Genomic DNA, 15967 nt, shown 5'->3' with positions numbered 1-15967 from the left:
TCGTCTGGCCATCACCCCCAGCTCTCAACTTAATTTTGTCAGCTCACTGGATCTCATTGAAGATAAACTCCTCCCCCTCACTCCCTCATTGAGTGTAGTTTCCCCATCTCCTGGTCTTCAGAGGACACTATGTGGCGGCTGCTTCTCTTATCTTGCTGCTTTGTGGGATCACCAGGTAAATGTTACTGCCTCTCCCAATCAAAAACGTGTGATGAGGTGAAGTAGGAGAGAGGAAACACTTCCTCTTCTGCAGTAGCTGGCGGTATGATGAGGCAGGTGTGTATGGCATCCAATAATTTCTAACATGGTAGCTAAGGAGCCCTCAGGGATTCCCTAGCAACTTCTTATTAGAGAAGGGAAAGCTCATGATCCATAGCATGCTCTTGCTAGTGTTTTTCCCCTCCCACTGCTCATTAGTAAGTGGTGAGAGGTCAGGATTAGGGAAAAGCAGTAGTCTTTCAAAGATACTGGATGGAGTGGGCACACAGTGTGTCTGAATATGGGGGTTCATGATGGAGCAGGTGAGAGGGGAGGGAAGATGTCAGGGACACAGCCACTGGGCCCCCTAGAAGACCAGCAGGGAAAGCAGGTGGTACACAAGGAACAAGCTATGAGATGGCTTATGTATTGGGAGGGGTGGAGTCTGAATCTCTCAGCAGAACTGCAGGGTTCTGTGATGGCTTTGGTGTCAGCTCACATCACCCTAATCCTGCAGTTTGGTTACTCCTAGGCCTGACACCCAGTCAATCTGCTGTGACACCCCTGCACATAGATGCAGCAGTGTATCTATGTGCAGGGGTGTCAGCTGTGAGGGCTAACTTCTTTGGTCAAGTCTCATGTTCCGTATTGAACAGAATTCTTAATTCTTTGATAATAAACAGGAAACCGGGGGTGTGCCGTGCAGTGGCATTAGCTGGTGATAACATAAGCTATTTCAATTTACAAGGATGTTTTTCTGTTTACTTAATGCTTGCTAACCTTCTCCAACATTATGTTAAACACAATGGCATTGCAGTTACAGAAACATCAATGCTTTCTTCCAGACCCTGCCTTGATTCAGATCACTGAAGGAAAAAGCATTGATGCATACAATGTGCTGGAGCCACACTGCACTGACTTTTAAATATTGATGTTAAGTGCATGTCTTTTGAATTTGATTTCATCTTTATATTAGAACCATGTAATTGTAGAAATGCGGTAACAAAGTACTAGTGATTGAGACATTGCGGTAAATGTTCTGTATGGTGCTCAAGGGAGTTACGAGCACAACTCCCTAATGCCAGTCAACAAATGTCTCTCTTTTTTTTAAAGAACACTGTGTAGGCAGTGTGCCGTCTCCTGGGCGGGCAGAGCCCTCAGGGAGCAGCAAATGCTGTGGAAGGGTGCCCTCTGGGCACACAGCTCCTACCTACCCCTCTCCCTGCACCCTGAGCTACCCCCCTGCCTGCCCACAGCCCCTAGCAACCCCTCTCCCTGCATTCTGAGCTACCCCCCTGTCTGCACACAGCCCTTAGCTACCCCCTGCCTGCATCCAGAACTATTCCCCCACCTGCCCACAGCCCCTAGCAACCCCTCTCCCTGCACCCTGAGCTGCCCCCCTGCCTGCACATAGCCCCTAGCTGCCCCCATCCCTGCTTCCTGAGCTACCACTCTGCTCTTACTTTCAGGCTGATTTGCCTTCTCTGCCCACACTGTAAATACAGATCTTTTTATGGACTCCCTTGTGAATGGAAGCTGCAGTCTTTTTCTTCCTATATGATCAATGGCCAGGCTGTCACTCATATTACTGTCTCCTGCCTCAAATGTGTCAGGCTAGCCTTATACCAAAATGAAAAAAACTGCAGCCACTTTTAATTTTCTTAAATTAGGATTTTAAGAGCAAGAAGCTCACAAGAGAAGAAAGCATGAAAAACATAACGTGTTAGATACCCAAACATCCATGCTTCTTGAAATATGGGGACAATTCAGTATAATGCATATTACTTTTCTTACCACTTAATGGAAGAGTACTTAAGTCTCATTTTTAAAAATGACTTGGGTGCTTTCAATGGGACATTGGCTCCTAAGTCACTTAGGCACTTCTGTGACTTTTACCCAAAATCTTTTTCCCCTCTAATAAAACAGCTACTTCTCTCTGACCCTCCAAGCCAACCACCCTTCCTCACTTTTCTGGCCCTTTGTTTTCTGAGTCTGGCTTATAATTGTCCACACACAATTGTCCTCTGTCTCCTTTCAAGTGCCTGTTTTCAGTAGCTTCAGCGAGCTTGTTGGTGACTAAAGTTAAGCCTCAACCCTTCCTCTCGTTCTGTCTCCTCCCCAAAGAGCTATTATAACTATTTAATGATTGTGTTTACTCTGTGGTCCAAGTTATTAAATCATCAGGTACTTTTCCTGGTGACTATGGTTGCTGAAGAATGAATTTTAGGAGTCCTTATCATTCAAATAGCCTCCTGACATAGTTCTGATTGTGCCTAGACCTTTATAAGTTCGGACATGACATGGGCATGAAAGCTTTCCCTTTTAGTCACAGAACTTCCCTCTACTTAAAACAGGAAATGCAGTCGTTTTGGTATAGCGAATACTGTAGCATCTGTTGGTAAGTTTTTCATAGTGACCATTGCATCTTATTGAATGATAGTGGGAACTGCAAAATACAGCTGACTGGTTAGAGAGTCCATGACCAGAATGCTAGAGGGGTAAAGAGGTAAAAGACACCATTTATTTATTTATTTATTTTATGGAGATGTATTAGTCTGTCACACCTCTCCCCTTCAGACTGCTAGCACTGCTACTAAGGAAGAGGAACTGTTTCAGAATAGAATGGTACATGTTTTTGGACATTTTAAATGAAATTAGCTCCCGGTAACTTGGCAACTTGGTTTTGCAGGCTATGGTTTCATGAATTATTGCTATGCAGACACTGCCAAATGCATTGTGCTGTGAGTCTCAGAGGTGAAATTAGGCTGGGTTTCTATTTGCTTAGTGCTAGGGAAACCATGTCTGAACTGAAGATTTAATATGCATAATGTTTCAGTGTGGTTGATAAATTGTCACTTTTAGGTGACCTGATTTAAATGTCTATACAGAATAGAAGACTTTAAGTTCAAGCAATAATGTCTAAATAGCCCCAGCCACTGTTAAGAGTTTAAAATGAGGTGCTGATGAGAGAAGACAAAGCCAGTTAGCATATATTTAATGAAATGTGTACAAAAGTCAGAATATTTATTTGATAAAAATTGCAACGTCAGCTTTGAAGAGCAGATGTTAAGATACCACAGGACGTAAATCTAGTACAATGGCACTTTGCAATGAGTTTCAATTTTAAGAAATGCCCTGATCTCACTGGAGTTTTACCTTGTCTGAATATTTCTGTTTCATCTCTCTTTATCATAGGAAGTTCTCTTACCTGCCATATGCACATTTCTCATAAAGGAAAAACATATTGTATCCAGCAAGAAACATTCCTGCCTCACATCTTGAAATTTGATGTAGAGATTCAAATTCTGCCCTCCTTTCTGCTGGTGGAACTCTGTGCCATGGTGTTGCCCCATTGAAGTCTATAGGGTTTAGCTTTTATTTTTCTAAATTTCAGGGAGAAAAAAATAGTAATTTTTTGAACTTCCCATGGGTTAGGTTTTTTTAATCATTGGGAGTTTTGTACAGATTTTAAAAAGCCATTATCCTTTAAAACACCGGGCAGCCATTCCTTAGGGCTTTTATGTTTTCCCTTTTATGTCTTTTAAATTGCTGAAATGGATATGAGTATAACTCTAAACTAAATTTAGTATTTAATCATCATTTGTGTTAATCAAAGCAGAGCAGATTCATAGATATTAAGGTCAGAAGGGACCATTATGATCATCTAGTCTAACCTCCTGCACGATGCAGGCCACAGAATCTCACCCACCCACTCCTGCGATAAACCTCTCACCTATGTCTGAGCTACTGAAGTCCTCAAATCATGGTTTAAAGACTTCAAGGAGCAGAGAATCCTCCAGCAAGTGACCTGTGCCCCATGCTACAGAGGAAGGCGAAAAATCCCCAGGGCCTTTTCCAATCTGCCCTGGAGGAAAATTCCTTCCCAAACCCAGATATGGCGATCAGCTGAACCCTGAGCATATGGGCAAGATTCACCAGCCAGATACCCAGGAAAGAATTCTTTGTAGTTACTCAGATCCCACCCCATCTAACATCCCATCACAGGCCATTAGCACTGTCCTGATTACTCCTAAACTAATATTTACTAACTAGCACAAGGTAATTAAAAATGTAGGTTAAAGAAAGGCAAACAGAACGAAGCATGATCTTCTAGCACTCAGGCCTCTGGACTGAGAGCCACGAGACCTGGGTTCTGCTACAAGTTCTGACAATGGCTTGTTTTTTGACCTTGGGCAAATCATTCTGCCTTTCTGTGCCTCAGTTTCCCCAGTTGGGACAATGAGGCTTGCCCACTTTTATAACATACTTTGAGAGAGAAAGGTTTATAAAGTCACTGTGAGTGCTAAGTATTATTATGAAGTACTTAGGGGAATTATTGATCTATTTAATTTGGAAGGGGGGGAGTCCAGCTAAGGTTGAATAGTACCTTAATGCACAAGTGGTCCCCCAGAAATCAAAGGAGCTACTCCTCTGGTAAGGTACAACTCAACAGAAGGGTGACAGAATCTGGCACTTGTAAATATGAGCTTAACTATAACCACAAATATTAAACAGTATATTTATTTACTGTTAAAAGACCCAAGACCTTACTTGGCCCTGACATAAGCAGACAGAATGCCTATTGACCTCAGTGGAAGTTGTCCTCATTGATGGCAGAGCTGAATTATGTCCCTGATCCTTGTTTTCCAGTACACAATACCCATCATTGCTTATCATGGGGAATCAGCTACTACTTGTACATGCAAACAGTGCGGTGACTAGCCCTGCGTGAAACTCTCAGAATTCAATTCCAACCAGGCAAGCTCCCTTGATTTGGGCTTTTGTTACAAATGTGACATTCCAGTCAGGGTTGCTGAAAGAATCACTGCATTTCAGAGGAATGTTGGATGACTGATGCTTTCAGATGGATGGCAGGCAAAAATTGATGACCACTCTGGGCTTTTACTTTGAGTTTGTGGGTTCATTTAAACCTGAAACTCAAAGCAAAAATCATGGGGGTATGAACCCAGATGGAAAAAAAATCATGCAAACCCATGAACACCAGACTTTTGTGCATCTCAACTAGTGCATGATTCTCCACGCTACTGATGTGAACAGTTCCTTAGGCAGCTCTTTGAATTGAAATATAGTGCTGGTCTCTGATGTCCAATACTGTAGAAATGGGCTTGCCATAATAAAATCTCTTTTTGTATAGCTACAGTTTTTTAGACCTTTTTTGGCATAAACAGTACATTTTTACAAAATACTCATTGGTGTTTGAAATTAATAGAAAACAAGATAATGGAAAGTATTACAGTATGGTGCACTGTCAGATGGAATCTTATATAAATACTGTATGTGCTTATTTGATTTACCATTTTTATTGTTATTCTACAGTTTGAGATGCTGACAGGGTCATTACCATTCCAGGGAAAAGACAGAAAGGAGACAATGGCTCTCATTCTCAAGTAAGTAGTAATGTCTGTTTGGTTTATCTACTACGTACGTGTTAGTTCTGTTCCTTGGATGGGCCATTGATCCTAAGCACATTTAACTGCATAAAGTATATAGAACAAGAATAAATATACATAGAGGCTGAGATTTTCAAAGCTGCACGTGGAGTTAGATGTGCATCTCCTACTAATGTCAGCGTTATGGTGTGCCTAAATCCCCTAAGTGATTCACCCAGAGTAAATAACTACAAACTGTATTGCTGGTCTATGAGCATTCCATTGAGGGGGTGGCCTTGCAGAAAAAATATATGTGGCCATGTAATAAAAGACTGTATGATGATGCATATATAAAAGGGTGCAGAGCTAAAGTTGTACAGACAACCTGCACGTTGTCATTCCTGACTTTCGAGTCCTTTCCTGTGCAAACCTGACATTGATTTAATGCTGAGCGTGTGCATAAATGTTTGCAAGATCGAAACCACAGTCCCTGCCAAATTTCTTATTTCTGCCATCCACCACTGAAGCATCAGAGCTATTAAAAAACAAATACAATTTTTAATAATGCAAAAAGTGTATTTTATTGTCACTCTCTTCATTCTTGAAAATGTCTAGGCCATTTGGGGTCAAACTTTCCAAAAAGTTTGCTCTTGGATTGAGAACAAATCTGCCAAATTTAATCCAGAAAGGTAAAACTGAAAAAAGATTATAAATAGCTGAAAATGATCTCTTAGCATTAGTAACCCTTGAGCAACATTAACTATAACATGGTGTTATGTGCTTCCAGTCAGGAGCTGCGCCCAATGACATCAATGGTAAAACTTCCTTTAACCTCGATGGGTGCAGGACTGTCCCCTCCATTTGTGGGCTGTCTAATCTGTCTAGGTATTATATCTTTGGTGACAAATGTGTATGGGTTTCTGCATGTCCCAATTAATTTCAGTTATAAAATGCAGGTGTGGATTTGAAATTTTTTGAAAAATATTTTTTTCTTTTCAAGTGTTCTGTTCTTTCAGAGCCAAGCTAGGAATGCCTCAGTTTTTGAGCATAGAAGCCCAAAGTTTGCTAAGAGCCCTCTTCAAAAGGAACCCGTCCAACCGATTAGGTATGGATGCTCATTTGATTTCTGTACAATATGGTGGTGATAATTTCCCTCAATGCATTTTAAATGGTCGTTATCCTCTCCATTATATTTACATTTATATTCATATTTATTCTGCAGCAAAACACAAGCATTACTAGAGAGAGAAGCAAGGAAGTCAAGCATAGCATTAGAATCCAAAGCATGAGATTAATTCATGATTTATTTCTTCAGCAAAGAGGGGAAGTAAATCACCAACCTTTATGAATTGCATAAGAAAACTCCTGTGGATAGTAATACAGGAAAATGAGAACCCAGTCAGGTATTTTAATGAGCTCTCTATATTTCTGCTTCACATCTTGGAGGGGGGTAAAGGAGAGAAGAAGAATTTTTGCAAAGCCACTCTGATTAAATTTCTGTGCTGTCTTGTTTGATTTAGTGGGAGCATTTTGAACAAAGGGCCTGCCCCTCTTTATCACCTTAAAATGAATTGTCTGCTTTATCACAAAGATTTTGTTTTACTCTTCTTTCATTATTGCACCCAGTTATGTTTGAATAAGCATAGAGGATGTTTTTGATTTATTTAGGTAAAGCCATCTCTGCCTATACTAAAGAGTTCCGTTAGGAAACTCACGGTATTTTGGGGGGGTTATGTAGGAGACTTAGTGTGTCCATTCATGTTTTAGCAGGTGGTTCCTTTGCAAATTTGTCCCCTAGAGATTTTAGTGAAAAACAAGAGTAACCATAGCAAATTGAGGATATCAAAGTCATAGCATTATGTTATTATTTTAAAATGTTACCTCTGTCTATAAAAATATTGTAGGTTCCTTCCAGCTCTCTTGTCTCTGGCTCTGTTCTGGGTGAATAAGAGAATGACTTGTTTTCTAAAGTAGAGGGGTACAAGGGGAAAAAATGATTGCAACAAGATGTGTTTCCTCCTCTATTCTCCCAATTTCTCTGTTCTCTCCTGCCTCCTATTCTCTTACCAGTTTACACCTCCTATGTCCCATGTATCCATTTTTCTTCACTACTGTCATCCTCTATTCATTCTCCTTTTCTCATCTTTAAAAGTCTTGAATGCCATTGTTATGATCAAATTTAAAAGTCTCGAATACCACTGTTATTACCAAATTTCCACTAGTTCGTGATACCTCAGTGTACAATTCGGTACAGTTCTCAGATGTGAGACTTAGTGAAGGGAAAAAAAGGACAACAAAGAGAAATTTTGAAGCCTGTGATCCTAAAATTCCACCTGACGATGTCGCTAAGAAAAGGTTGAAATTGTTTTCCAGATATGTGATTTTTTCCCCATTTCTGAAATATTAATTTATTGACTCAATAAAGATGCAGTATTAATTTTAACACCTAGAAGGCCATAAACCATTAATAAAATGCAGAGTGTACTGCACAGAACTTCAAAAAATAGTGTTAGTCAAACCTCTGAACATATTCAGAGTTTAGGTTCAACACAAGGGGAAATAATATATTCCTTTATAGCTTTTTTGCTGTAATTCCCCATCTGGATACTCTATTCAAGAACAAAAGCTATTTTACTCTAGAATAATTTCTCCTCTTTAGAAATAAGGGAAATAAGGTTTTCCCATATATTTATAACATACGGTAAGTTATCCTTCTCCACCAATCAGCCACATCATTTAGCTCTTCTGTGTACGCTCTGTTGTATCAATGGGAGTATATTGCTCTAGAAATTGTAGGTGGCTATAAAGAAAAGGCCTCAAGGAAAACAAAAGGAGGAGTACTTGTGGCACCTTAGAGACTAACCAATTTATTTGAGCATGAGCTTTCGTGAGCTACAGCTCACTTCATCAGATGCATACCGTGGAAACTGCAGAAGACATTATATACACACAGAGACCATGAAACAATACCTCCTCCCGCCCCACTGTCCTGCTGGTAATAGCTTATCTAAAGTGATCATCAAGTTGGGCCATTTCCAGCACAAATCCAGGTTTTCTCACCCTCCGCACATTGTGAAGAGAGTGGTCACTTTGGATGGGCTATTACCAGCAGGAGAGTGAGTTTGTGGGGGGGGGGGCGGAGGGTGAGAAAACCTGGATTTGTGCTGGAAATGGCCCAACTTGATGATCACTTTAGATAAGCTATTACCAGCAGGAGAGTGAGTTTGTGTGTGTATGGGGGTGGGGGGGTGAGAAAACCTGGATTTGTGCTGGAAATGGCCCACCTTGATTATCATGCACATTGTAGGGAGAGTGGTCACTTTGGATAAGCTATTACCAGCAGGAGAGTGAGTTTGTGTGTGTGGTTTTTGGAGGGGGGTGAGGGAATGAGAGAACCTGGATTTGTGCAGGAAATGGCCCACCTTGATTATCATACACATTGTGAAGAGAGTGGTCACTTTGGATGGGCTATTACCAGCAGGAGAGTGAGTTTGTGGGGGGGGGGGGGGCGGAGGGTGAGAAAACCTGGATTTGTGCTGGAAATGGCCCAACTTGATGATCACTTTAGATAAGCTATTACCAGCAGGACAGTGGGGCGGGAGGAGGTATTGTTTCATGGTCTCTGTTTGTATATAATGTCTTCTGCAGTTTCCACGGTATGCATCCGATGAAGTGAGCTGTAGCTCACGAAAGCTCATGCTCAAATAAATTGGTTAGTCTCTAAGGTGCCACAAGTACTCCTTTTCTTTTTGCGAATACAGACTAACACGGCTGTTACTCTGAAACCAAGGAAAACAAGAATAGTTGATCTTTGACTTCTGTAAGGTCTGTCACAGGAAAGGAAATAACTAATTGGTCCTCATTAAATAGACAGTTGGCTGACATCAGCACCCATGGGGTTTTGGCAGCTAATTAATTACTTTCCTTTTTGCAAGTAAGACGCATCATAGTGTAAATACTAAGAAACTTTTGAAAAGCAGGATGCTGTTAGCTCCTGTAACTCTTTATGCTGTTTAGATTTTTGCGGGATTGGGAATAGGGGTAGGAGAGCAAAGCTCAATTAAGCATGTAACTTGTTCCAAGATGTGTAAAAAGCAAGTGGTGCAGGAGAGATTTTTTTTGCCCCTGGCTTTCATACTTAGTTGTTCAATCGCTTGAGGTGGTGTTATGGAGGGATCTACTACGCTGAACATTTGATCCCACATGTAGCAGTCACAGCATTAGCATTCTGACTGACAGTCGTTAGCAAGATGTTTGGCAGCCCAATTACATCACCATCTGGCTGAGCTATGGTTCTTGAAATTTCTAATAATAATCTTGCGTGGAAAATGGAAGCTTCCCTCTTGCTATCTGTGTCCTTGTGCAGCGGAGTGACCTTTTAGTGCTTTGCTAGCTTACAAAAATTAACATTCTTCAAGTATATGTCAGTGTAGGGCCACTGAAGGTGCCTCATGTGCACTGGACTGGACAGTTTAAAGTAGCAGTGTCTGTCAGGGCTGCACGTGTACCATCTGCCTTCTCATGCTCCTATGCAAAGGCATAAAGAGTGAAGTGACTGCACCCTCCCACAGTTCCGTCATCTTATCTATTGCAGTGAGACAGAATCTCCAGGTTTCTAACCCACTAGCTCTTAGTTTTGGCTAAACATTCTGAATTTCTTCAGAACTCTTTTGATTAACTTAATATTTGACTGTTGCGTTCATATCAACCCATCTTATGAGTATCAACAGCTAGATCCCGCTGTACACACCTTCCTGCCCAGAGCTCCTTGACTTGGCAGACCTAAACCTACCAGCTTCACACCCTATCCATCCTGCTATGGACTAATCCCCTTAGAAGACGGACTTAGTAGGTGCCTCTTCTGTTTAGGGGGACACGGGGCCAAACTCCGTCTTCTGGAACAATTCATGAGTCTCATCAGGCCGTGAGATCTTGCGAGTATACAAGCCGCCATTATCCAGCGTCTCTGTTGAAGACTAGTGCAGAAAAAACTGTGTCAAGAAAGAAACTTGTGCTGCCACTTGCACCGGCATTGCCGCCTCTGGTCCCATTCTCTGTCCCCTCCCCAAAGGACGCTTATCACAGATGCTTCAGTGGGCTGCAGTTCCCAGATGAACCACCTACAGATTCAGGGCCACGATCTCAGGATGACCTGAGATGACACATGAATGTCCAGGAGCTGGGAGACGTGACTGGCCTTCAAAGCATTCCTGCCTGTTCTGTGGAACTCCGCAGTGCAAATCCTGCAACACATGATGGTGATGCACTATGTAAACAAACAAGGAAGGGCCTGATCATCCCCTCTTCTGCCAAGAAACCATCAGGCTATAGAAGTGGTGACATCAACACAGGATAATCCCACTGGGTCTAAACCTCCTAGGGCTCAGTGAAGGCCTGGCAGACTTCTTAAGCAGTCACCCAGTGACCAACCACAAGGGGTCACTGAAGGAGTTTATCATAGACCTCATATTCTACCCCCATAACAGACTTATTCACCACAGGGGACAATGTCAAATGCATGAATTTCTGTTCCAGAAGAGGTGTGAGCCTGGGATTATTGCCAGATGCTTTTCTTTTGCAGTAATCTGGAGGATTCATATGTGCCTTGCCACCAATTCTCCAGGATAATGTCCAAGATCAGGAGGGACAAGGTTACAGACATCCTGGTAGACTCTTACTGGCCAAGACAGTTTTGGCTGTCAGACCTGCTACAGATGGCCCTGTGACATCCCATTCACCTCCTGGCCTGCCTGGACATATCATAGAATCAAGGTCAGCAGCCAGACCTGCCATTGTTACACCTAATGGCTCAGCTGTTGGCTGTTTGAACAGTACTGACAGAGACTGCTCCCTATAGGTTCAAAAGATTCCCATACAAAGCAGAAAATCCTCCACCAGGAAGACTTATGCCTCAAAGATTTTCTATATGGGCAGCCCAGCATGGTTTGGACCCAGTTGAGGCAGCAACACTGAAGATCCTAGACTATGCTGTTCCTGAAACAGGCAAAACTATCATTTAATTCTCTCAAAGTCCACTTGGCAGCATTATCTGTGTGTGACACTCTGGCACAGTCACACTCAATCTTCACACCCAAAGATACTGAAATTCTTTAAGGGCCTTCTTCATATTAGCCCTCCATTTAAGGACCTGACTCCCTCATGAGACCACATTGTTATTCTTCTGAAGCATATGGACCCTCCCTTTTGAACCAGTGACAGAATACTCCGTGCACTCTTACCAGAGGATCTTTGTGGTGACTGTCACCTCAGCTTGGAGAGTCAGTGAACACTAGACTCTCATGGCTGGACTGTGGTCTTTCATATGAACAAGGTGGTACTCAGACTACACCCCAATTTTATCCCCAAGGTGGTCTCAGACTTTCACCAAAAATCAATCAATTACCTTGCCAGTCTTCTTCCCAAAGCCACACTCACCAGTGGTAGAGAAGAAACAGCACACTTTAGACATATCCACAGCTCTGCTGTATTACCATAATGAAACCAAGCCAAGGTTTTGTCTGACTCGCCACTTTGTGATCATTTCTGGTTCGTCCAAAGGCCAAGCCTTCTCACCACGATGAATTTCCAAGTGGATCATGTAATGCGTTTCCACCAGTTATCAGTTGGCTGGAGAGCCTTTCCATTTGAATATCCAGGCACATTCTATCAGAGCACAAGCTGCATCTGTCACTTGCTTCAGAAACTTTCCAATCTTATGCTCTTGATATGGCAGCCACCAAGTTCAGGAGAACAGTTCTCCAGTCGCTGATGCAGCTGAAACTCTTCACTCCCACCATCCTAAGGGGAACTGATTGCTAGTCACCTACAGCAGGATCCATACTGACACATACTCAAAGAAGAAAGAATGGTCACTCTACAGAAACTGGTTCTTTGAGATGTTGTAGTCACTGTGGATCTCACAAACAGCCCTCCATCCTCACATTCAGAGTCCTTAAGTAACACAGGCTTCAAATGGCAAGAGAACTCAGAGTTTGGGACCACTCTCTCCTTTATGTCCTCACACAAGAGCATGAGAAGGCACAAGGGTGCATGCACAGGCCAAACAGACACTGCTATTCAGCAATTTCCTATCTCACGCACATGAGGCTCATGTAGTCCTACAGAGGGAGTCACACTGACTATAAGATCTCGAATAACCACAATTACTCTAGGGTAAGTAACTGTTCTTTCTACTGTATTACAAAGATGAAGGGAATAAAATCGATATTCTGATTTTTATAACCTACATTTTGCTTAACTATTGAGCTGATATTTGTTGAAGCAAACATATTGGCTATTACTGGACCTAATCCAACATCTATTGAAATCAGTGGGAATCTTTCCAATGGCAGCTGAATCCGACCCTTTTTTAACAATTAACTCAATTTAAAATTTATATTCAATAGCTATGTTAAAAAGAAAGTTAAGGTTGCAAAGTCAAGCACTCAGAAGTTAGGACAGGCCAGAATTAGCCTTGCCGATCCAATCTTAATTTGTCTCCCTTGGCTTTAATGAGACATAGGCTCCAAAGCACCTAAAACCACTTTTGAAAATGGGACTTACACTCCTAAGTCACTTAGGCAGTCCTGAAAATTTTACTCACAGTCTTTAATTATATGATCACATACTATTTTTTCCACAGGATCCTGGCCTCATTCAGTGCACAGAATGGTCAGTGCTCACTGTAGAGGTAGTTATTCAATATTATTTTTATGCTTAACCACACACCATTCAAACCCTGCACCGAATACAGAATTATTAATTTCCTCATGGGCATTTCCCTGGTGTTCTCATTGTAATGTCTGAGTGCACTTCATAAACACCGAGTGAATTATCTTTACACAACTTCCCTGAGGTGAGGGGTGGCATGAGACCCAATTTACAGTTGAGGAACTGAAGCACAGAGAGATTAAAGCCAAAAGTGTCGACTGATTTTTGGTGCCCAATTTAACATACCTAAGACCTGTTTTTTTTTTCCAGAAAACTTAGCATTTTTATGGCACTTTATATGTTCAAAGCACAGCTCCCATTGACTTCAGTTGCAGCTGTGAACTATCAGCACTTCTGCAAATCTGGCCAAAGTGTCTCAAGTTGGGCAACCATAAAGTAAGGAACACACAGGTAGTGACCACCTGGGGGAAATGTGGTTTAAGTGACTTGCCCAGCATCACATAAGCATTCTGTGGCACAGTGAGGGATAGACTCCAGTTCTCCAGTGTGGAATTCAGCTGCAATTCACCACAAGACCAAGTTCTGAAAATATTGGCTAGATTTTCTCCATTATGATGGGAAGTAGTTGAGGATCAAGGTTTTAAAGCTTGACGCTTACTGTGATAATAAAGAGATTGGGAAGGAGGGAAGTATTAATTATAGCAGAAGAACAGTGAAGAAAAAGTTTAGTTTTTAAAGCCAAGGCAAAGCAAAATACTGTAGAAAGGGAGTTATTGTCTTTCACTAATATAAATATTTTTAATAGTATTAAGCTTTCATTAATATTATTAATATCCATCAATATTAGTAATCTTATTAATAAATCAATAAATTAATATTATTAATGCTTCATTTATTTATCAGTATTATGAATCTTGCGTTAATATTACATTAACATTACCAGGCGTTTCTGGGGTACTGGTGAAGAGCTTGTTGTAAATATCGGTGTTGAGTCTAATGACATGAGAATTAAAAGGCAGGATGATTACAATAATGTTGCTAGTAATGAGTGGAGGAGTATTTAAATGAACTGGATAATTGATCTAAATATTTGACAGAAGGCAGTACTTAAAAGGAGTACTTTGGCTTTATAGATCTTAGCCCATGCTGGGCTAGGTATAACAGTCCATAGTTAACCAAAGATAGGATCAGACATTCTGGCACAGAAAACCCCTGGAAAATTAAATGAAGCATGGTAAAATAAAGAAACGGCTATATTATGGATCAAACACTTGTTTTCAATTGCTTGTTCAGAAGTTTAATGATCCAGAAAGCATTTGTATTGTCCACCAACGTGTTTCTAACCCTGGCAAATTGCAAGACACTAGACTTCAAAAATCACTTTATTCTGATTATAATCTTGCTTTTCTTTCCACTTTACTTATGATATTTTAACAAACAGTATTTCATGAAACCACAAGAATACTTCCTTGAAGCTATAGCAGTCCTTCAGATAATGAATACTAAAATAATAACAGAATTAAAATGAGGGTGAGAGGGAGGGGAAGAAAAGGAAGATAGTAATCCCAGTTATCTAAATTTTGACGGTCTGATATTTTACAGTGATAGAAATGTAGGGCTGAAAGGGACCTCCAGAGGTCATCTAGTCTATTTCTGCCCCTCCCACCACCTCACCTCATTGGGCCAGGACTAAGTATATCTAGACCATCACCGAAAAGGGATTGTCTAACCTGTCATTAAAATCCTCCAATGGCAGGGATTCCACAGCCTCCCTTAGTAACCTGATCCAGTACTTAGCTATCCTTATAGTTAGAAAGATTTTTCTAATATCTAACCTAAATATCCCTTGCTGCAAACTAAGCCAAATACTTTTTTTTCTGACCTACAGTGGACATGGACAAAGGGTTGAGCACCATCAGCTTTATGATGACCTCATACATATTTGAAGACTGTTACCATGATCTATCTTGGCCTTCCTTTCCTTCTACTAAACATTCCCATTTCTTTTGACCTGTCTTCATATGTCATGTTTTCTATGCCTCTTATCATTTTTGTTGCTCTCCTCTGGACTCTGTCCACTGTATTTATATCTTTGTTAAAGTCTGGTGCCCAAAACCGGATGCTGTACTCTAGCTGAGGCCTCACCAGTGCTGAGTGTAGAGCAGAACAATTACCTCCTGTATCTTACATATGACACTTCTGCATTCCAGAATGACATTTGCCTTTTCACAACAGCATCACATTGTTGACTTATGTTCAATTTGTGATCCACTTGTAAAGTATTAGAGCTTAAAACAAATGTTTTTTGGAATAAAGTATTTGTTTCATTGGTATCCCCTGTCTACCACATTCTGACTCAGATATAGTACAACCTATACCTTTTGCTGTAAACTTGATCTGAGGGCAATAACACTGCTTTTGTAGCATTGCTCCCTGATTGAACACGAGTGCCAGACTGCAGAGTGGTGTACGTTTCAGTCCCTGAAATGGATAAATGGAATATCCAGGCAAACAAACATTGTGGGAAAGAAAAAGACCAGTGGGGAATGTTAATGCATCAAAATGCCAGGAATTTTGGAAACAAGAGGGCCTGATTCTCAAGGCGCTTTCATACCAATCAGGCAGCGTAAATGAGCCTTACGATGATCTTAAGGCCCCTTTACACAGTGAGAGCAATATAAAGGGGCCTTAGTGTAACTGGAAATTCA

The 15967-nt window shown here is 41.2% G+C and overlaps 1 protein-coding gene across 6 annotated transcripts in view; it reads left to right on the top strand.

Moving 5' to 3' along the window:
* Nucleotides 1-15967, top strand: part of RPS6KA2 (ribosomal protein S6 kinase A2) — a 483898-nt gene that overhangs the window by 385664 nt on the left and 82267 nt on the right. For all 6 annotated transcript variants that reach the window (XM_048844025.2, XM_048844028.2, XM_048844024.2 and 3 more), the window contains 2 exons: nt 5536-5606; nt 6605-6693. In XM_048844025.2, coding sequence (XP_048699982.1) covers nt 5536-5606; nt 6605-6693 — 160 coding nt within the window. The remainder of the gene's footprint in view (nt 1-5535; nt 5607-6604; nt 6694-15967) is intronic.

Source organism: Caretta caretta, chromosome 3 (assembly GCF_965140235.1).
Source record: "Caretta caretta isolate rCarCar2 chromosome 3, rCarCar1.hap1, whole genome shotgun sequence".
Classification (NCBI taxonomy): Eukaryota; Metazoa; Chordata; order Testudines; family Cheloniidae; genus Caretta; species Caretta caretta.
This window is presented reverse-complemented; position numbering and strand designations above follow the sequence as displayed.